At 36.2% G+C, this 24,727-nt stretch overlaps 1 protein-coding gene across 1 annotated transcript; it reads right to left on the minus strand.

The window, feature by feature from the left end:
• Window positions 1–636: 636 nt before the first annotated feature.
• On the minus strand, window positions 637–23,195 carry BMS1 (Glycoside hydrolase 2 (Mannanase, beta-galactosidase)). Its single transcript, XM_051213947.1, has 9 exons — window positions 22,415–23,195; window positions 18,074–18,483; window positions 16,833–17,325; window positions 15,326–15,394; window positions 12,712–13,238; window positions 10,544–10,790; window positions 6,953–7,510; window positions 5,092–5,369; window positions 637–4,406 (listed from the first exon to the last, which is right to left on the minus strand). The coding sequence occupies exons 1-9, from the start codon at window positions 23,082–23,084 to the stop codon at window positions 3,993–3,995; spliced, it is 3,666 nt and encodes a 1,221-aa protein (XP_051069968.1). The 5' UTR covers window positions 23,085–23,195; the 3' UTR covers window positions 637–3,992.
• Window positions 23,196–24,727: the final 1,532 nt, after the last annotated feature.

Below are 24,727 nucleotides of genomic sequence, written 5' to 3' on the forward strand. Positions count from 1 at the left end.
TCACTGATTATAGATCTCTAAGAGTAAGAAACCTAAGTTCAGTAGTTCTTTTCTTTGCTAAATTCAACGAAGTAGCCCATATTACAAGTTATATCCTTGGGATCACTTTTTTTTATTTTATTTTGGTATTCAATTCAGTGTTTATAGTTGAGAATCCATGTTCTTGTTTAAGTTTGGACGTTTTAGTTATGTAAATGAGATTCGATTAATTGTTGTAACCTTGTACTATGTACACATTCTGTAATTGGAATGAACACAATTATCGATCATCTAAATTTTAAAATACCTCAGTAAGTTATAATTAGAGGTGTTTCTCTAATCTAAACACACACACACACACACACAAGTTCATTTCAAAAGTCTGTAATCATAAGAATAACTCATGAGAAAGATTTTGACAGTCCCTTTTCATTTGAGTTAACTTGTTTCATATTCACGTTTTCATTATCTTGAACTAAGCTTAATGAAACAACTATTTAAAACTAGAAAGTAATGGACAGTTGTTTCAGTTTAGTATGTACTTGCACAGTAGTGTTAAACTACTACTCTTATTATTTGAACACATAAATATTGGTACAAGAGGGCACCAAATATATATGTCCCACACCATATTTGTGTGTGTGGGCCGTGATACTGCCCGGACCTAAAGGTCTAACCCACAAGGCAATGGAGCATCGTGAGGAGATGCAGTCCCATGGTACCCAGTGACCAACGACGGGTTCATACGCCATTTGTTCCCGCAGGATACTGGAGCCCATGTGCACCATTGGTTTGGGATCCGGTTAAGCGCCGGACATTCGCTTTTCGTTCTCTCATTTTTGTAAACAACACCCCCGCCACGAGAGTGAGCAGGACTTCCCTGGCAGAGGCTGTATACGCGTGGCCGTGTGAGAGCATTTCGATAGGAGGGCGGGTCTATCCCACTCTCAGCCATACCAGGGCATTTGGGGACAAACTACTACTCTACTATATATTAAAGACTCAGATATTTCATGAAACACTTTTCATCTTAACTCTTATTGTGATTTGAAATTTTGGATGGGATCATTCTTTTAAAAATAAAGATAACGTAATACAATCATCATCAAAAAGGTACAGGTATTTATAAATAGTTGTCTACGCAAGATACTCAATATCCGTCGATCGGATACCATCAGCAACAACCTACTGTGGGAGAGGACAAGCCAGCTTCCAAATGCGGAAGAAATTAGGAAAAGACGATGGAAGTGAAGGGGATATACATTGAGGAAATCATCAAACTGCATCATGAGGCAAAAACTAACTTGGAATACTGAAGTGAAACGAAAAAGAGGAAGGCCAAAGAACACACTGCGTCGGAAGCAGATATGAGAAGGATGAATAGCAGCTGGAAAGGATTGTCAAGGACAAGTTTAGGTGGATAATGCTGGTGTGAGCGGCCTATTCTCCTTCACGAGGGGTAACAGGAGTCAGTAGTATGTAAAAAGGTTGTATCAATTTCACCTTATAAGTATTACTATTTACATTTTGTTTAGAAATCTATCAACAAAACCGAAAAAAGTGTTAACATATAGATTTGATCTATCGAATCAAATCATTATTACCAACAACTTTTCAAAACTTTGTGCTACACGACAATGTGAGACATTCAATTAGATTAAATACTCTTGTAGTAAACTCATTCATTCTCTGAATTGTAATAATACATCTAGATAACACATTTTGAACAGTCTAATCATGCGAGTAACCATCAGACATTTATAAAATATTAGCAGATAAGATCTATGAACATTATCCAATTTGTAGCTTACATGTAAGAAAAGCGCAAGTATCGCAACCAATGTTTCGAAGACCGGGTGGCCAAACCAAAACGTTGCATCAGTGCTTGAACTCACTGACTTTTAGTCTAAGCCATGTTGTCAGACGTACACTACGTGGTTGGGGTCCGCGTGACTACCATAACCAATGGTTGGATACTCTGGGTGACATAGATCGGAATGAATCACAATCGTGTCGGTGTATACACTCTTTGCCTTCCCTTAAACTACGAGATTAAAATCACTTCATATCTTTTTTTCTACGAACTAATTGTTTCTTCCTATACTATATCCTTATACACAATCTTTCCTTTATATATTACCACCACTGAATTAACTACTTCTATGAATCCGGTATTCATCTTGCTGTGCTAATGAGGTGTGGCAAATTGGACCGATGCATATATGTGCCTGATCCTGACTGACTGATTCCAAGATTTGTAGAGAAGACAAGTTTACGTATTAACAATAGAAATTAATGAATGTTAAACAAAAGGAATCGTGTATCATTGAGTATATTTCAAGAATAATATATCTGATGACTTTTTTTTAAAAAAAAAAAAATCTTTCCTTAAGTAGAGTCGTATTCATAAATATTGTACAAGTTTACTAGCTAAAAACTGTCAACATCATGAGTTACGGATACTATTAAAAAATTGCCTCATGAATGAGTTGAAATACAAACAGAAAACAAAAGGTTTTGTACTATTCGAATTAACTTCAGATTTCATCAAGAATCAATATCAGATAACGAATCATTAGAGAATTATGAAGAAACACTAGACAGTCAACTTATCCTAGAATCAAATACATTACAAATTAAATCCATGTATTACAATTAGTATCAACTTTTGTTTCAAATAGTGACTGGTTTAGCATTAGGTGTCATGATGAATGTACCTAACTTTACGAGTTTCAATATTCTCTGAGGAACAATAGTTTAGATAGTTTGTTTTATGTAATTGGTTTCCCTTAGATATAAACACTGCAAGAATAACAATATTCTCATAATCGCTTAAGTGGAGAACACTTTAAAAAATGGTGTTGTATTATACCAACATTATGGTCAATAATCTAAACGAATAGTTCCATAGACATTGAGGACTATGTATGTAGTGAACAATGAATATATTTTGATGGAGTTTTGCTTGGTCGTGTCTAAACCGTCCAGCTAAGAGAATAAAATTCCATCAAAATCATCTACCTGAGCAACAAATCTCCTCCACCATCTTACAATGAATCATTTATTATTTTCAACACATTGTCTGGACTATTAGATTACGTTTATTCCAGGAAATAATCGAAATTTAATAAAGCTAGATGTAATTGTATAATAAAGTTTAGACGCAAGTGTTTTAGGGCATCAATTTATTTAAACTGCTCATCATCTAGTCTAATTATGTTGGTACAATGAACAAGAGTTTTTCTAATGAATTTCTATACTTGATTTAGAACTAAACAGAAAAACTAAGATAGCATGAGTTGTATCCATAAACGAACATTAAATTTCAGACTGATTATGTGACCGCCTTCGAATATAACAGCCTGAGTTTGTCAATGTTGAAGGTCGCTCCTCTCTCAAATACATTTATTCTAATCATTTCGAATTGATACCATTGTTTATCACATAACATGTGACAACAATTATGAAACGATACGTATAGCTTAACCCGCTTTCTGACTGGTTACTCATTACTAGTTATAGCATAGGTTTTTCTTGAGATACGACTGGTCACCTCCGCTTTTATATACGTCAGGCTGTATCATAGTCAAAGTGCTGTTCAGTTTATCCGGATGCATCGAATCGACCTTCGTACTATTAGTAATTATGAGGTTGTATTGGAAGCTCCCATATCAACAACAAAGAACAAGTTTTGCTATCAGCGTTCAGTGCTCAGATGAGTAAATACATTTCATTTACTCACGTCGTGTGGTCGATATCCAAGGTAAGCACAGTAACCAATACTGTAGATTCGTCTATTTGGGGCTTTGAGCTAAACTTATGTATGAAGACTAATGATCATATTCACATTTATTCAATTCGAAGTACATGAGATGAGATTTTGAACTAACAACTTAACCATTCAAAATCGAATATTTCGAATCACAAAGTAGAAAGCCAAAACAAAAAAAAAACATTTGAAATATCATTAATATACTGTACAAGGTATAATATGATCTTTGAGGTGTATTTGCTTAGTCTTCACCATTTGATCGACGAGAACGTTTACCGCCACGGGATGATCTACGAGCAAAATATTGTTTTCGTCTTTTACGTTCATTAGCAGCTTTAATGGCATTTTCTTTAGCTAATTGTTTCTTGTGTTTTGTTACACGATTAATCATTTTCTCTTTTTGACGTTGCATAAAATCTGAGTGTAATTGACGTAGGCGCATAATTAATTCTTGTCTTGACTCAGATTCTATTTCATCAGCAGTTTTAACTGGAGCAGGTATTTCAGCATTTAAAGCAGCTTTTACAGGATCTCCACCAAGCATAGCTAATGCTTCTTTACGTGATGGCTTAGGTTTATACGCAAATGGAAGTGCTGCGGCCAGTTTGGTTGGTATACGTAAAGGTGCTGTAATGTGTACTGAACGATTTATAGGCTGCATATAGAAATAATAATAATAATAATAATAATAATAATAATAATAATAATAATAATAATAATAATAATAATAATAATAGTAATAATAATAATAATGATAAATACAGATTTTTACATGTAATTATCACGATAAGGGTAGTATTGATTAAAATTCCTATACTTTAAGTGTATGACTAAAGGTTGAAGTGAGATTCTCATAAGAATAAAAGTGTATGGGAGCTTGTTCGCAATAGAGCAGATCTTAAAATACTTACACTTTTTATTCCATGAACTTATTCCCTCTTCATTAATAGTTTTATTAATGATTAATATTTCAAATTATCAGTGATAATGTTGGTACTTCTGTTGTGAACGAGAATACAAGTGGAAACAACCAAATGTATTCTTAGTGAAATATGAGAACCATATATTGAGTACTTTATTTACAAATTTCCATCACTTATCCTTCATATTCTGTATGATCCTACCGATTAACGATTCCTTTTTAATTCTGTTTCTGTTTTCTTTAAGTCGACCTTCATAGCCTTCTGCTGCCAGGTTTACCACTTCCGGTTGATATTAATTACTACATATGTCGACAGCCGAATAAATATTCAGGCACCATCTTAACTACTGAATAATAAATAAGTAGTATAGCGTAATACAAAAAATAAATAGAACTTATTAACAGATCCCACACTCACTTTATACTGTGAATCTGGATTACTTTCTGTTTTGATACCAGCTTCCCATTTAAGTTCACCTAATGTACGAAGTAAGCGCCAACCTGTAGTAGTTGTATCTTTTTCTCCAACAATAGGTAAAAGTCTATTAAGAACTGGATTATAATATTTGGGCAGTTCAACAGTGAAAAATGTTCTCAAGAAAACTATATCAGCTTTCCTAATTTGTGCTTCAAATGTAGCACGAAAATCACCAGGTTTCGATGTTGATGGATTAGTTAATGCAGCTTTAACTAAACCTATGATTGGTAAAAGAGAAAAGTTAAGAAACATTTACTGGAAATGAAATATAACACAGAGAAAAATCATTAAATTGTCATATATTCTTTCATGTATGACTTTGGGTAAAACTAGGCTATGAGAATTGTATTTACTGCTCAAGGGATAGTGATACTATTCATAGGTTGTCTTAAATCCTAGTGAATAGAGACAGCATTAGAATTTGTCAACAGTAAATCCATAAATCAATTAGACATCATCATACGTTAAATGAAGTACATTAATTGGACATATTCCATATGTACTTCAACTGCTTTGAATAATTCGAACTTAAAATTATACGGAAAAATTCCTAAAAATGTGTGAAAGTCAAAGTGCTATCGAAGTGCACGTTCTATTTACCAGATATATTTCACATAAACAAGGGACTGGCTGTGTTATCCAGACAGACAAAGCTCTGTAATTAAATTATCTAGTTTTCAGAATTCATTATTTATTTATTTGAACAGATAAATATTGGTACAAGAGTGCGCCAAATATATATGCGCCACACAAAACAACGAGAATTTAAAGAGAAGGAAAAAGAAAAAAAGGTAAGGAACGTTTAAAAAAGAGAACAATAACGAAGAGATTGGAGTAAGGTAGTGTAATAATGATAATAGTAATAATGGGGGAACGGAAAGGTACAATCAGAAGAAATCTTCCAGTTAAGGAAGATACAACCACTTTTTACGAAGAAAGTAAAAGAAGGTTACAGCACGATCGCCACTGGCTTCTATTCTGAGCCATATCTGATAACGTCTCTAGCCACTGTGTTGCACCATCTCTCGGACCCCAGCCAGGGAGTCGTGAAGGACCAACAGAAGCCAGTCCTTTGCAGCTTTCTTTCATACCACGACACCATGTCATACACTGACCAACTCTCCGCTTCTTCCAACCAGTCCCAGAGTCGGCAAATAATGCACGACGTGGAATTCTCTGGGAGGATATTCGGAGAACATGTCCAAGCCACTGAAGTCGGTGTTTCAAGATGGTGACACCAATTGCATTATCATCTCTGTGCCCGAACACACGATGCCGAACCTCTGCATTACTAACATAGTGTTACCACTGGGTGTCATCAATCCTTCGGAGACAACGATGATTGAACACAGAAAGTCGTCTAACGTCCTCAACTCGGAGAGCCCAGGTTTCACAAGCATAGAGCAAAACTGCTCTCATCGAAGCGTTGTAGGTCCGACCTTTTACAGCCACACTAACATCACGAAGGCGCCAAAGATGGCCCAGATTGGCATAAGCCGCTCTGACTTTCACTATACGTGCATTGATCTCATCACTCACACCCCCCACCAGCACTTATGCAGCTACCTAGATACACGAACTTCTCGACTACTTCTATCTGCTCATCATCCAGAGTGAGTACAGGATTAGAATCCTGCCAGTCTTGTAAAAGTACTTTGCACTTCGAAGGTGCAAAGCACATACCATACAGAATTCATATGAGTTGTAAATCTTTTTCATAATTCCAGAAATTACGAATATTGAATAGAAGAAAGAATATAAATCAAATGGAATAATATCCAATACTGTATTAAGAACTCACCTCGTATTTTCGAAGCAGTTTGTATACGACAACCAATCATTTTACTCGCTTCTAAAGGACTATTAAACATACCGCGAATAAATGCGGTTTTTGAAAAAATTTTGAATGGTTCACCAATTAATTTCAATTTTTTCATGATTTGAAATGATTGATTAGTATCAATAACACTGCCAGTACCAGCGACACGAAAAGCTGGTAAATGTGGATTTTTTGGATCATCAATTGACTGCCAAGAAGAATTCACAAAAGCAATTACTCCAGTTTTTGGTGGTACTAATGGACCATAAATAGTTGCTAGACAATGTTCATGTGGTAGTGAATATTTTAGGAAACGTTTACGCAAATTATGCTCTTCTTGTGAAAATACTGTAACAGTTTGATATCGTCTCCAACCAATTGATACTGTTAATGGATCATTTGAACGGAGAACACGTTTAAGCCAACGATGTGTACGAAAACGAATTTGTAAATAACCGAAAGCTTCTTCAGCACTGGATAAGCCACCAGCAACTAATGGTTGACAGGGATCAAATCGTGTCAGAAATTGTTGTGGAACACCTATAATTAACATAGTTCAGTGGTGTAAAGATATTGCCAGAATAGTTGATTAGTCTAAATAAAATTCATATTATAACATAACAATATAATCAAGTGTATATATGACGATTGATCTATCAAAATAAATTTTTTGTTGTTCTTTGCTCTTTTCCATTTTCTTTTCTCCAATTGTAGATGATTATAAATACAAAGTAATAAGACTGGAATGGGTTGTCTATACTATGATCATTCTTAAACATGAGATCTCAGTCCTTAGGACTAAGAAAATACTGGTTCCTAATGGCTAATCAATTTGCAATATCAATTAATTTAAAACGGTCATGATATTTTAGCTGCGCCATTAACTTAGCAAACTTACGATTCTTTCTATACTGTTTATTAAAGACAACTTTTCGTTTACAAGAATAATAGCTATTATTCTCGTATGCCCCGACAATAATATTATACTTCAAAATGTCACCTATGATTATGCAAATTGTCTGCCTTTCATTATTAAAATCTTTGAGACAACTGTACAGTCAAAACAATTTACGAACCAAGTTTTGTTCCACTCCTTTTCATAATAACCTGATCATGTCTGTAAACTAGAGTGTATACCAAGTGAACTCGTGATAGCTTCAAACCTAGCAATTTTCAGAATACATACTATATTACTATTATTGTACGCAATATGTGAATTATGGGTATGAATATGATTATTTTTGTGAATCAGATACAGCGCAGGACCAGGTAGATACATGCATCGGTTCAAGTTGTCATACCTCATTAGCACAGCAAGACGAACACTGGATTCATAGAGGCACTTAAATCAATGGTGTAATATATAAAGGAAAGGTTTCATGTAAAAATATAGTACAGAAAGAAAGAACTGGTTCGTAAAAAGAAAGATATGAAGCGATTTTAATCTCTCGGTTTTAAGGAAAACAGAGAGTGTATACACCGATGCCATTGTGATCGATCCTGAGCCATGTCACACACAGTCTCCAACCATTGGTTACGATAGTCACGCGGACCCCAATCAAGTAGTCTGCATCTACCAACATGGCTCAGACTAGAAGTTAATGACTTCAAGCACTGATGCCACGTTTTGATTGGACCGCCCCTAACTTTCTTCCAACCAACCCCAACACTAGTTACCATCGTGCATCGTGGTCATCGGTGTTTAGGCATACGTAACAGATAGCTCAACAATCTCAGTCGATGAAGATTCACAACCTCATCAACTGATTTACCATCATTCCCTAATACCCAGTGTCTAGCCGCACTATTACTTACCCGGTAATCCCAGCAGATGTGAGCAATATTTCTAAGACATCTGTGATCAAATACTAGTAACTTACGAGTATCTTCTACTTTTGATGACCACGTTTCGCACCCATAAATTGGAACAAAACGAACTGCCGCGAAGTATACTCTTCCTTTTATTGATAGACGGGTATCTTCCTTCGCCATAGGCGACGTAAGTTGGCAAAAGTCAAACGACATTTCTGAATCCATACAGAGATTTCGCCAGACACCAAACCATTAGGGCTGATCAGACTTCCAAGATAAGTGAAGTTGTCAACGCGTCCGACTACTTCACTCCCTACCCTTAGTTCAGGTGTTGATGCAGGCAAGTAGAGGGTCATATGCCTAAAATTACTCAGTTTGCTTGATGCAATGTTACAAATAATTATTAGTTAAATCGAAGAGTGTGCTCAACTGTCGCCAGTCTCTATTACTATCTGTACTGTACAGGAACACCACATATTTTCTCCCAAAAGACCTAGCCAGGTAGCCCGGGATTTCAGGAATCGGTATAACAATTTATGACTTAATTATTCTTTTGTTTTGTGTAAGTGAAGGTACCATAGAATAGAAAACTTGTGATTTTAACACGTTGTCGCTTGTATAAATTACGAATCAGACATAATTTGATACCAATTCGATTAAATGAAACCTATTCATTCAGTGGGAAAAAGATATCGACATAAATCTACGAATCTATCAAAAAAAAAGAATTCAATCATAACGGTTGAGTATGACGAATCCTGATGAAAGGCACTTTAAGAGTGTAATCAAATTCAAACTACGTCTGTTTATTCGTGTGGTTTATCTGTTAATCTGCATACATGAAACATAATATTCTCAATATATTTCGTGTAAGACATCTGTTATTGCAAGTAATGTGTATGTGCAACAAGATTAGTCTAAGTATTATGTACAAAGTTTAATCGGGATATTAATTTGGAATAAGTCGAAACCTCCAAGAGTTAGATGTACTTATTAAAGATCTAACTGCAAGAAAAATGATATTAAGGAACAATCTAATATTTAGTTAAGAACTTTAGAATTACTTATCCAGTAATCGACAAGAGAAAAAAATGCAAAAATTCAACCTACTAAAGACAAATAAATTATATCAGAAGGGGTTTTGTGGAGATTGTAATAATTTCAATAGTTGAGATCATGAGTCAATTGAAGCTAGAACACCAAGGAAAACCTGAAAGAACTGGATGGCCGTTTCGTCCTAGTATGGGACTCCGCAGAAGTGCGCATCCACGACACCGCCTGACGGGATTCAAATACAGGACCTATCAGTCTCGCGCGTGAGCGCCTAACCACTAGACCACTGAGCTGGCCGGCATCCAATGGCGTTAATGTCTAACTTCAACCAATCCATGAAATCGAGCGACACATTCACCATTGTTTTCAGTGAGTTACTATTTCACAACAGACCCAGTTGAAACCCACTGGTCACTGAGCACTGCTGAAGAGTCCCACAATAGGACGAAACGGCCGTCCAGTGCTTTCAGGTTTTCTATGGTGGTCTAGCTTCAATTGACTCATGATCTCAACTAATGAAATAAATTATGTATCAAGTACTAAGTCATTTTTAAGTAGTTACATCTGATAGAACACAATTAACATAAATTTCTAAACTTTGTTAACATTTACATTTGTAATAACAAAACTCATCATTTGTAGTACTACTTATTTACTAATGAATTTTAAAATGAACTTTATATTCACATAAATAAAAACAAAACAAACCTCTAATTTCAATTCGAACATAAACTCCAGGTGGAAAACCTTCTAAACGATTAACAACTTCTTCAGGTAAACTTTTTAAAACTTCTCTATTTAATGCTTGTTGTGCTTCACGTATAGCAACAAGTTTATCATAGAATGCGGTAGCTTCAGGACCACCACCAGCTTCCTCATAGAGTTGGTTAAATAAAGCTTTATGACGTTGTCTTTTCTCTAATAATTTCTGTCGTTTAGTTGGTCGTAGTAGATTCTGAATATGAGTTTTTTTATAAAAAAAAAATAATATTAATCCTCTTTTAAATAAAGATATTGTAAATGTTAAAGTCATTGAAATATACAGTATGTTTTAATGTCAATAATCGTGAGCATGATAGTCCAGAAGATTACATCCTCTGGTTAAGATTAAATATAAATATACTGATCGGTTTATTTATAATCACTCAGCGCCAGCGGACAAATCGAGACGTTAGGAGGTTTTATGTAAATTATATATAAGCACTGTTCCTATTAGCAAGGACAACATTCTTACAGTTGAAAAACATATGGAACTCCAAACAACTGTCTGTCAACCAACATCAAGGTCGGAATCTTCAATACAAACGTCAAGATAGTCCTACTGCACGGAGCTGAAACTCAGAGAACTACCACAACCAACATCAAAAAGGTACAAGTATTTATAAGCCATTGTTTACGTGAAATACTGAATTTCCGTTGGCCGGATACCACCAGCAACAACCTAATGTAGGAAAGAACAAACCAAATTCCAGCTGAAGAGGAAATTAGGAAAAGACGATGGAAGTGGATAGGACATACATTGAGGAAATCATCAAACTGCACCACAAGGCAAGCCCTAACTTGGAATACTGAACGGAAACGTAAAAGAGAAATACCAAACTACGTCGGGAACTGGGAGCAGATATGAAAAGGATTGCCCAGGACAGTTAGATGGAGAAAGCTGGTGAGAGACCTATGCTCGTCCATGAGGGGTAACAGGTGTAAGTAAGTAGTTGTTCCTACTATCGTGTCTCTGTTGTTTGGCTTCTTTTAATATATATATATTGATTATTATGAATTTTCGCTCTAATCTGAAAATAGTTGAGTGAAGTATCACAGCAAGATAATACTAAGTTATACAAAAACATAATCAAAACAAAGATTATCATGTAACTGATTGAAAGTTGAATACTGAGAATGATTCCACGATTATTTAGATTTTTGTGCTCACTACATTTTATCACTCAGGTTGTACGATATCATATGGACCAAGTCTTGATGTTAGATGGTTGGAGACAGTGGTTAAATATCATGATCTTACAAGAGGTCAGGACCTGTACTTATATCTTCGTAGTAACATCTTGAACTGTGATGATGAAGTACAAGAGTTCGAATGTCACAGAGTGTCAGTAAAGTTTCAAATTCCTTATTGCATTAGACATAATTGATTTAGAAGATCGAAACTGATCAGTTCACGGCAGCATATTGGCTACGTGTATGCATGTTGAAATATTATTGATTGAGGATTGATAAAGTGACTTGACAGTGCAGTTTAAGATATCCGTTTCATCAGGTTTGAAAATCACCAATCAGGTATACTGGTGTGTTTGTTCCCACTGATAATGATGGCTTAGTGGTAGAAGTGTTGAGCTTTCTATAAATATTTTGCAGATTTGAACAAGGATTTGCACATCTTGGTTTGAGCAGTCAGATAGTATCATGGGCTTAAAGGTAACTGCATAAAACCGTACCCGGTAAATGAGTTACATTAAATTTTAAAAAGAGCTTTCATGGAAACCTGAACCTTGCACTGATTGTTCCAGTGGTCAAAGCGTCATTTATTAGCCGAATGAATTAAGGTAACTACACATGGTTTAGGAGATGAGAGTCGTTGGCATAGTTTGAGGCAACCAGGTGTTCTTACAGATGATTTTGACTGTCGAAAGAAACAACTTCTTTAGTAAGTATAGAGCTTACAAGGAGGATAGAACTCTGACTTTCGAAACGACAAAAATTGCGCTAAAGCATGAATATTTTTATTGTTAATGTGCTTTCATTGATACGTAAATTAGGGGTGATGCATCATCGTAAAACTTAATCATTTCTAAGAATGATATTACAATTCAAATCGTTTGAAAATGATCTTATTCGTCAAACAAGATCATATACGCACTGACCTTATCGTATTCACTTTCCAAATTTGCCAAGTCCTTTGATGCAATACCTTTATTGTTACTTGGATTATTTTCGTCCTCAGAGTTTGAATCATGGAAAATATTTTCATCGTCTGACTCCTGATTATAAACATCTTCATCATTATTCGATTCACTATCATTAACATCGTCGTCATCATCATCACCACTGTTATCGGAATTGTTTTCCACTCCTTCAAAATCATCTGAATCATTATCATAAAATGATTGCTTTCCATGGTAAGTATGCTGTACACGACTACCAGATGCGGCAGCATATTTTTTAGCCTCATTCATTTTTAATTCTTCTCGTGCTTTAGCATCTTTTTCCAATAGTGTTCGAGCATCTTCATTCTCACCCCAATGACCAGTGGTAAATAGATTACGAATTAAATTATGAGATGATGAATCCTCCCATGATAATACAGTTGATTTGTGAATTGAACAAAGAGTAAAATCATGATCTCCAATGATTGGTTGGTTAGAACTTTTAAGGGGATTTTCATTTGCATCTAATAAAATATGAAAGTAATTACTTTCTTGGTAAGATGTATGGAGAAAAAACGGTACACGATTAGCTTATTTTATCAATTGGTAACGAGTTAATTTTAAGTATCATGTCGAACATATCAGTACTAACTTCTAGTCTAAGCCACGTCAATAGATGTACACTACTCGGTCGAGGTCCGCGTGACTATCCTAACCAATGGTTGGAGACTCTGAGTGACATGGCTCAGAATCAATAACAATGGCGTAGGTGTATACACTCTCTGTCTTCCCTTAAGCTACGAGATTAAAATCGCTTCATATCTTTTTTTCTACAAACTAATTGTTTCTTCCTGTACTATATCCTTATATGCAATCTTTCTTTTAGATATTAGCACCACTGAATTAACTACTTCTAGGAATCCGGTGTTCATCTTGTTGTGCTAATGAGGTATGGCAACTTGAACCGATGCACATATGTGCCTGGTCTTATGTTGTAGATGACTGACGAACTTATCAGTATTGAGAAAACATTTCCACGGTTATAAAGTATTTACCGGACAAAGATATCAGTTATCATCTGAATTATTATAAAAATTTCAGTGAATAAAGAATAATAAACTTGTTATAAAACGTTGAATTGCATATAAATTCGGAAATCTACGATTGTGAAGGTAAAACCACCGTAACAATATTCTGAGTTGTCATGAAGGAAGATGTTATTAATTGATGAGATGGAATATCAATTGTTAGTGTTATATTTCTTTCTTACGGTTATAACCCAGCTATTCCTATTGCTTAGTATTCTTGGACACCAAATCACTCGACAAGTCCCCAAATCAGAACACGGTTGAACAGGAAAGAGACTATATTCCAAATAACAAGGTTAGATGGAAGTAAGAAACACAATAGGGAAAAACGTTAGTATATTTATAGTTTTTACATGAGAAGATTCTAGCGTATTCTCCAAGTATCGACTAGCGCTGATTGGATAAGAATTAGCCAATCAGCGTGCACCAAAGCAATCGTGCATTGAGCATTGTTTAATCCAGTCTATGTCCCGCTAACAGTTAGAATGAATAAAACATGCTGACCGACCGATGATACACAATAATATGATGTGTGGCCAAGTGATGTATGCTCAGGAGGACTAGTTCGTGACTTAAGCCTCTGAATGATTTGAAATTAAAGACAAACTAGAAGGCATTTGGGGTGTTTCATGGAAACTATTTACGACTGTATAAAGGCTATGAAATAAAATGTTTTTTGAGTCATATTGATAAATCTCTTTATTGAAGATTTCTTTGAATTCAAAGCCTAAGAACCGATTAGAAATATAAACGAAATCACTAATCATATTAAAAACCATATCTACTTTATGAATCTTTTCATTTTGAACTAGAAATCACTCATATTGACTGTCTCCTGGTTAAATGATGTCGAAAACTCCTTAAGGTTATTTTAGAAATTACTCAAGTTCAACATTATACCTCAGCCTTAACAAGCTTAAACCTAACTAAATAACCGATAATACTGAGGGCTTTGAGAGACCAATCGAAATTAAAATAACCGATATTAAATATTAGTATGAATTCACAACGCTAATGAGGATAGTTTACTGTTATATATATATATATATATATATATATATATATATATATATATATATATATATATATATAATCTTGTTGATTAGATTTCATACTATGGATAGATTGGATGATAATTTTCCTGTGAAACGAAGTGCTAGAATAAAAAAAATGAGGAGTTAGAATTAGGACGTCAGGGTATTATGATAGTCAGTCTTAATAAGTTCATTAATTGGTAAAACTCTAAATACTTTTTCGTAATACAGAACATGATTACAAGAGCTATATTCTTAGTGGCTTATGTTTGATTAGCTAATCTTAAGGTTATATTTTAAATCACTCAAGACCGTCAGCATAGTATAGTTTTACCACTATTGTCAATTTATCAATACACATCTTTGCTATTATAAGTGTGCATTTACTTTCTTTTTTTTAAAACATTGGTGCATCTGTAATTCTTTTGAGAGATCAAGTTCATTTAAAAAGTGAATTGTCAAGTGCAAAACATCAAAACTAAAACTTACCATTATTTATACCATAAACAATACGGTTCCAGTTGACTAAGGATACGGTTGTGGATTTCCATTCAATATCTGTAAACAAGATGAATTGTTTCTATAGTTCTCAATACTATTAATATTATTACTTATGAATTTTGTAAATAGTTTAGTAATATAACAGAGTTCACAAACTAACGTCTCCACTGGGAACAGTAAGAGGTCGTGACGTATGTGATATATGTAAAAACCACTGCCTACTTCGATGGATGGTGTCTGGTGTGGGGGTTGGTTAGAAGAAAGCTAGGGGCAGCCAAGCCAAGACACAGCACCGGTCTACAAAGCCATCGATAGGTGGACTGAGCTATATAGGTAGGTGTAGACTAACTGGTTGAAGTCTAAGTGATAATTGTAAGCAATTGTTACAGACTCTGGGCGACATTGCTCAGAATTATTCGCAATAATGCCAGCTGCATTTACTCTTTGTATCCCATGAAATCTGAGTCTTGAAATCAATTAATATCTTCTTTTTTCGACGCCTATACCTTTCTATTACTACTGACGTTGTGACTACATCTATTGGTCTTGATAACCGTATCTCTCTGTCCCAATGTGCTATGTCAACCTAAACCGATTTGCATACGTTTCAGGTTTCACGGTGCATATGACTGACTGGGAGCAGGAACGAAATGGCCGTCATTGTTGATGATATTTCGAAGTAATTTTGAAATAAATATCCTTGATTTTTGCACAAAACTTCCATGTTTTTTTTAGTGGGAACGTTTTATCTGGGGCGCTTTAACAATATTTCCTAATTAGTGGATGAGAAACATTTGAAATATGTATTATCAAACATTACATAACAGCATGTTTTAAATTCATCAGTTTAAAGACGTTCTATTTATTTATTTTGGTAGATGGAATTCATGGTCACTTATAGATAACGTAGTATCTAACACAAATCTGTGTCATTCCAACTTGCCACACCTCAAAATAAACCAGTAATTAACAGACAAAAGTGTGATGCAAAATCTAGACAATTAACCAATACCCTAATTGTAATCTAATAATAATTATAATTATAATCATTATTACAATCGTGGCTCATTAGTGACTAGCTTTGGGGAAAATCGCTAGTTCAAATGAAAAGTTAAAACTGGTTGGATCCAATTATATTGAAGATGATACATCACCAGTGACAATGGATGATAACTACAAAATAAGACTGTGAACCGTTTAGATTTTGTGGTATAAAGTTATGATATTTTTCACAAAAGCTAAAAGTACTGAGTTTGCTTTAGTACATAGTAGCGAGTGGGCGCTAATTAACCCTAATCTAAAATGTAATAATCGTCTAACACTCCCTGGTCTTCGGTGGTTCTACACATGATATCCATTTGTGATGAAAACCAACTTCAAACTGAAAAATTCCTATGAATCCTCAATACTAAGAATTAACAAGTACTTACTACAACTAATATACATTAGTACAGTTCATGAGCTAAGACGTAAATTACAAAAACACGGATCTCACCATCTAAAATTTGTTTTACTTGCATACGTGCACTTTTCGACACTGACGGATCTTGGTTCTTCTTTTGGATGTTTCCATTTTCCTGAAATCCAGCCGGGACAAGAAATCCTGCAATAGGCTCTTCTGAAAATACACGTATTTCATCAGTACACTTGTCAGTGTTCATATCATTTGGTTCTTCCATTGTAACATCATTCATCGAATTGTTTAGATTATGAAAACCATCATGATTATCCGCTATTTCTTCTGCAGACAGAAATGGTGCATTACTGACCATACGAACCTTATGTGTTTTATTTAATCGCTCATCCAACCCACCAACTTCATTGAAAGTTGCATGTAATTCATCTAACATAGACTGGCTAACATTTTGTGTTTGATTATTTCCATGTCGAGATTTACGATTAGTTAGATAGTGGCTGCCTCCAAGATCAATATATGTCGCGTCCCGGTCGAACAGAACACCACCGAGACTCGACATTGGAGCATATATCTAAATAGAAAGTGAAGTCTTTGTGATATAATAATAATAATAATAATAATAATAATAATAATAATAATTTGTATTTACTACACTACGTAATTTATGGCGGTGGTTCAGAAATTAAGTTTTGTGTGAGGGCCGGTAACATTATCTAACACTCCAGATCAAAGTAGAAAGTGGTAATTAACTGTCATCTAGAATTTTCCTAGAAAAGTTAGTTTTCCCCTTAGCTGCATTTACTTACGACATACGTTCGATTTCTATCTACAATTATGGAGGACAACAGATTATGAATCACTTATTTATTAATACAGGTTTACGTCCTCAACTTTGAATCATATTCTTTGTATATGTGAGAGCTATTGATGCATCATGTGAACAAAACGTTTTTGTTTGATTGTTTGAATAGAAAACACGAATCTTGTCACAATATACAAAACTTGTATCATATAAAAAAACCCTGCGTGAATTCCCTGTTACAGATGTTCATTGGTGGTGGTAAGATGTGTAAAATATACTATGAAAAATTGCTATTTCCACTCCTCGCTAATCAGTGATGTGAACAGTCTTTCATATCAGACAAGGTAATTATAGCAGTTATCGGTTTTACACAGGGAGATAATAAAAAAAGTGGTGCACGGGGTACTCATTAAACTGATAGTTTCCGGTCAAATACTATACACAATACCCTGGCACTCAGTAACTAGCACTTAATATACGCATAAAAAATTAAAATATCAACAAAAATATACATTACTTTTCGATCACGTTCAGACAAATGTCTTGTTGTTTTCACAGGATCAGTACCGTTAGAATGAGTGAACATACCCGGTAATGGGCAGGGATCAGGCTGTTGAGTGCATTCAACTAAAGCAAAATCACCAAGTCCTGCAATGTGTATCCCAGGAGATGTCAATGCTGGTGGTAAGGGGGCACCACGAACCCACCCGTACAAACTTATACAACGGTCATTATTCATGTTGTTGAACGTTTTGTTGTCCGTTACATCTTCTATTCGATCAATTAGTAAGTAAGGATGAGAACTACGCCAATCTGAAGGGCGAGGCGTTTTGACCATTATTAACCGAGCCAAACGTCTGACTTCATTTAGCAAATAATCACCTGGAGTGTCGCCTGCATTTTGTTTATCTGGTGTATGAGAGGGAACTAAAAATATAAGGTATACAAAAGCATAATAACGCACATTACAGTGTGATACTGGTGAAGTTACTAAAAAGAAATACTAAAGTTTTAGAAAATTACTTCCGAACACTGATTAGTACATATTAATTAAATGTTGGAGGCACTACCTGATTGCTTAAATCAAAGTAAGTTGAACACGGTTCTAGCCTGCGACTGGAAAATTAGAGGAAGTATTAGGTTCATTCACTTGTTTTAGTACTGATCAGAATGCAATACACTACAAAATACAAGAGAGTAGTTTTTACATTTTAAGGTGACTAGCAAACACTGGACAAGATCAAAGAAATGAAGGACAAGAAGACAGCAATTAACAACAGCCGAACACAAGCAGAGAAAGTCCAAGCACAAGCTGAATACATAGAAGCAAACAAGAAAGTGAAGAAGAGCATTAGAACCGACAAGAAATACGTGGAAGAACTAGCAACGACGGCGGAAAAAGCTGCAAGAGAAGGAAATATGAAACAGCTTTACGATACAACGAAGAAACTAGCAGGGAAATATAGTAAACCAGAGAGACCGGTCAACGAAAGAGAAGAAGACAGGCCAGTCACTGAAATTCAACAACAGCAGAACAGATGGGTAGAATACTTCGAGGAACTCCTGAATAGGCCGTCTGCCAATGAATCCACCGGACATCGAAGCAGCACACGCATGGCGATCAGACAAAGAGTGGGAAAGCAGCAGGACCCGACAACATACCAGCTGAAGCACTGAAGTCAGACATCGAAGTAACCACAAACATGCTTCACCTTCTATTCAAAAAGATTTGGGAGGAGGAACAAGTGCCGATGGACTGGAAAGAAGGACATCTCATCAAGATTCCAAAGAAAGTAGATCTGAGCAAATGTGAAAACTACAGAGGCATTACACTACTGTCCATACCAGGGAAAGTCTTTAACAGAGTGTTGCTGAACCGGATGAAAGACGCAGTAGACGTCCAACTTCGAGATCGACAAGCTGGATTCCGTAGGGATCGGTCGTGCACAGACCAAATTGCGACACTACGGATCATTGTCGAACAATCAGTTGAGTGGAACTCAACACTGTACATCAACTTCATTGATTATGAAAATGCATTTGACAGTGTAGATAGGAGGACGTTATGGAAACTTCTTCGACACTACGGAGTTCCTGAGAAGATTGTCAATATTGTCCGGAACTCATACAACGGACTACAGTGCAAGGTCGAGCATGGAGGACAGCTGACAGATGCATTCCAGGTAAGGACCGGAGTCAGACAAGGCTGTCTACTCTCTCCCTTCCTTTTTCCTCCGGTGGTCGACTGGATTATGAAGACCTCGACATCTGAGGGAAAACACGGGATACAATGGACAGCTCAGAATCAATTAAACGATTTGGACTTCGCGGATGACCTGGCCCTCCTATCACATACCTGGGAAGCATCATCGATGAACAAGGAGGTTCAGATGCAGATGTAAAAGCAAGGATTGGCAAAGCAAGGGTCGCATTCTTACAATTGAAGAACATATGGAACTCAAAACTTTCAACCAATATCAAAGTGAGAATCTTCAATACGAACGTCAAGGCAGTTCTACTGTACGGAGATGAAACATGGAGAACTATAACAACCACCATCAAGAAGGTACAAGTACTTGTAAATGACTGTCTACGCAAGATACTCAACATCCATTGGTCTGATACCATCACCAACAGCCTTCTGTGGGAGAGAACAAACCAACTTTCAGCTGAAGAGGAAATTAGGAAAAGACGATGGAAATGGATAGGACATACATTACGCAAATCGTCAAACTGCATCACGAGGCAAGTCCAAATTGGAATCCTGAAGGGAAGTAGAGAAGAGGAAGGCCAAAGAACACATTACGTAGAAAAATAAAAGCAGATATGGAAAGGATGGATGACAACTGGAAGGAGCTGGAAAGGATTGCCCAGGACAGGGTTGGATGGAGAATGCTGGTGAGCGGCCTATGCTCCTTCACGAGGAGTAACAGGCGTAAGTAAGTAACGAAGTAAGGTGACTAGCAATGTTTGAAGTTGTTGCAAGTTAAATGTGGTTTGGAAGTGTTACAAGTGGAAATAGCTTTATTGAGAACGACCATGTCACAAATCGAATCTAGATAACTGTGAATGAAATTAGTCATGAACACGCCACTTGAGCATCCCATTTTAAAAGTTCGACTTGGTGAGAATTTGAAGCATACGTAAAATTACAAGCTCATTTTATTTGATTCATCATGGAGGATTCTTTTATTTAAACAATTATACGAATTCATAGTATTTTAGTAAGAAATGAGATGTAATACACTAGAGTGGTTATTTCATAAACCATTAAGATTTATGAGTGTAAGAGTATTGACGCTTGTCTGGAATTAAATGTCGCACATGATTGCTATAAAATTACTTGATTTATGCAATCCGACACAAAACATGGGGATTCAGAGATACGTTAAGGCAACTAAACAACTAAATTTAAGGGTTGATACACACATTTACAAAGATGACAAAGTCGAGTCCTCAAAGTAATAAAGCAACACCAGGATGAGCAGATTTTACGGAAGCTGGTAATTAAATTACGTTTCTATACTTTAAGTATCCGACGATCATGTGAACTATTTGGTTTAAAGTTAAGGTTTTGAAATCCCAGCAAGTGAATTCCCTGCATTCCCCAGGTTTGTTCAAGCTCATGATTTAATCCTTTTCATTATGTCCAAACACTCCATCATTTGTCCACAAAGAGCTGACATTTCCTAAGTGTTATTAATGTGAGATTATTTTAAGGCATAACCAGAGGAGAACAAACACTTTACTTTCCTGTGTATCAAGGCACTTTTGGGGTTAAATGCAACCCAATACGCGATATATCCACGGAATTTGAGGTAAACCAGTGGTTTGTGGGCCATGGGTGAGAAGGCTAACTTGTTAGATTACCCGAGTTATAAATCCGAAACGTACATATCTACCGAAATGAGTATAATTCCAGATCTTGGAACTAGACAAGTGTACAGAATAAATCATTTAATCAAAATATTTAGCTTAATGATCACTTGATTTCATTGGTTTTTACTTTATTTTATTTAGAAACATAAACATTAATACAAGGAGGAACCAAATAGATATGTGCCACATAAATCATTCGATTTATATGAGGGCTGGGATACTGCCCGGGTGCCCAAACCGAAGCAGGTGGTTTTCTTAGGGGGCCACACCCGGAGCCTTTGACTTAAAGGCCTAATCCACAAGGCAGTGGAGCAACGTCAGAAGATGCAGTCCCATGGCAGCCGATGACGAACAATAGATTCGTACGCCATTTGTTACCTTAGGATCCTGGAGCCTAGTGCACCATTGGTCTGGAGTCAGGGTTTTCTGACCCCCTTAGGTGAATCCTCCGTATCCACCAACCCGGTTAAAGTGCCGGACATTCGCTTTTTTCCCCTTCAATTTCGTAAACAACAGTAATGCCACAAGAAGGCAATGAGTAGTACTTCCATGTCAGTGGTTGTATGCACATAGCCACCTGAGAGCATTTCGAGAGGGATAGTTGGCTCTCCCCGCTCTTGGACGTACCAGGGTATTTGGGGGACCAGTATACTCCATTAAGGCAAATCAAAAATACTCAGATTTAACACAGCTGACAATTTTAATAATAGTAGTAGGCTGCTTTTTTGTTTATTTGACTATTGTTAGCTTCAAGATCAGGACGAAAATAACAGAAGTTCGACTTTAATCGGTCGTTAGTATGAGTACTGAAAACAAATAGGTTGTTCATGATCAAAGCTTCCTGCCTAGTGAAGGATGCATAACTAGTAGATAAGTAATAGTTATTACCGTTCTGAAATATAAAATAATTGATAAGTATCAGGGTCTGTTAACCAAACGTTTAAAACGGAGAAAAAGCAAAACGTCCCTTAGAACTTACATTTTTTTGCTTGAAAACGTGAGAGGAGAAATATTTTGGAGTTAAGATCGGTCCATAAGCGATGTTTAATTTTTCTTCGAAGTGCACGAGAAGAGCTAGAATCCTTAAATGTATCTAAGTGATTCAAAACAGGAACAACTCTCGGCATTCCATGAGCTTGTATCATATTGATGAATTCAAAATGATACATTTCCAGTCCTGCACGGACATTAACGAGTAACAAAACGACATCAGCGATCTTTGCAGCATCTAACATACTGTTAATTTCACACCCACACTCAATGAAAGTAAATCTTTCCTTTTTACCGACTACTACAGTCACCGGACCTTTAATGACACCGACTGATAGGTGTGCAAAGTGTTTTATTAGTCCACGGAGAAGAGTGCTTTTGCCTGATTTCGGAGGTCCGACGATTGCAACTATATATGGTGGAGAAACAGCCGAAACATATTTGGATTGTAATAAATGATGTCTTTTAGTCTGATGATCAAGCGTACGTTGGACTAGGCGTGATGCTTTAGTTGTGTGTTGGACAGCAAATGCCTTAGGATTGTTTGCTATTGCTGACTCTCGTGGACATTTTTTCTGCGCTTTACGACCGCTGGCGCGTGGGCGGTGCTTTTTGTTAACATCTATGTCATCAAATTTATTAGGATCTTTTAACACCATTGAAGAAAACGTAAACTCTCTCCGTCAGAGTCTACAGTTTGGAGTGCACCACTTGAATCTAGATGCACGTGTGTCAGGATAGCTTGAATATACGCTAACCTTGGCAGATCAACATCCCAATAACTAAAATCATGGTGAAAGTAGTTCCACATGTAGTAAAAGTTTAGGATAACGTAGGTGGAATTTTCACTTTGTGTGGAGAAAGGAATCGTTAAGCTATATTACCGTTATTCAACATGTGGTTTGGTATAAACGTTAGGTTGTTTCAAATGGTTCTGGATGGGATAGAAGCTTTCTGTTAACAGGCTTCTTTATCTAGTAGAAGTGGATCACTGACATCTCCAGGTAGAAACCTATGTATGTTTAACGGTAAAAGATAAAAAATATCGGTAAATCACTGTGGGATACTGTCCCTAGTCATAATGAATATATTAAGTTTTCTATTAAAGGACTGCTGAGAAGTCTCTCGGGCGATCTCAGCAGGCAGCGAATTCCAGCGTTTGACCACTCTTAAGGAACAGAAGGTATGCCTACAGTATGTTCTGTTATTGTTGAGTCTCTCGATTCCGGGTGTTACCTCTAAGGTTTGTATTATAACTTGCCGTAAGTGGGTATTTAAGGGGATACCCGAAAGTGTTGAAGGTGTTACAAGTCGTTGAAAGGTCAACTCTGAGACATCTATGCCCTGATGGGCAAGGATTTAGTTATTTGAGGCACTTCCCAACGTTTACTTTCGAGTCGAACAGAACTGTCGAACATTAAGTGGAAAGTTCTGTCGTTAAACTGGACAAAAATGGGCTTCAACGTTAATAGTACAAGGCTTGGTTGAAAGGCATTTTTGTTACAGTAAGCGTAATATTTCAGGATGTAGTGTTCCAACACTCCTAGGCCTTTTCCAAATTGGGATCTTTCTAGACTGGGGTCACTGAAGATATGTGAATAGTCTTGAAAATTTCTTGGATGAAATATTTTACACTTTGAAGCGTGAAAAGCAAGTTCATTGTTATCCACCTGACATTTAAGTCAACTCAAGTCCTCCTGAAGTGCGAGCTTACAATTTCGGATGAAAACCCCTCTCCAGGGTTTCATAACATCAGAGAAAATTAATAAATCTGACGATACCTGCTGTGGAAGATCGTTTATAGAAATAAAGAAAAGAAGACCTCATGATGAACCCTGGAGGACCCCACTGTAATAATCCATAGCCTGATAGAAAGTGAAGTTAACTCTGAGTTTAAACGGCCATTTATTTAAATATGAAGCAAGCCAATCATTTAATAATGACTTTATACCTATTCGTTTGAGCTTATTGATAACAAATATACGGTTGACTTTATCAAAAGCTTTTGAGAAGTCAAGATAAATTATGCCAACCTTTTCCTTGAGATTAAGGACGGCTTTTATCTGTCCACCGCAGTCAGCAGGTTGGTTGTACAACGTTGACATTTTCTGAAACCGTGCTATTGGGCTGAAAAGAAGTTTATGAATAGTAAATGGTTATGTAATCCATAGCATATAAGGGATTCCATACCTTTTTGTGGGTATTGTGAGAAGTGCTACAGGCTGACAGCTTGAAGGTTCACTGCGTCGACCTTCATTGAAAATTTGTGATGTGAGCCAGCTTCCAATTTTCCAGTAATGTG

This window comes from Schistosoma haematobium, chromosome 3 (genome assembly GCF_000699445.3).
Source record: "Schistosoma haematobium chromosome 3, whole genome shotgun sequence".
NCBI lineage: Eukaryota > Metazoa > Platyhelminthes > Trematoda > Strigeidida > Schistosomatidae > Schistosoma > Schistosoma haematobium.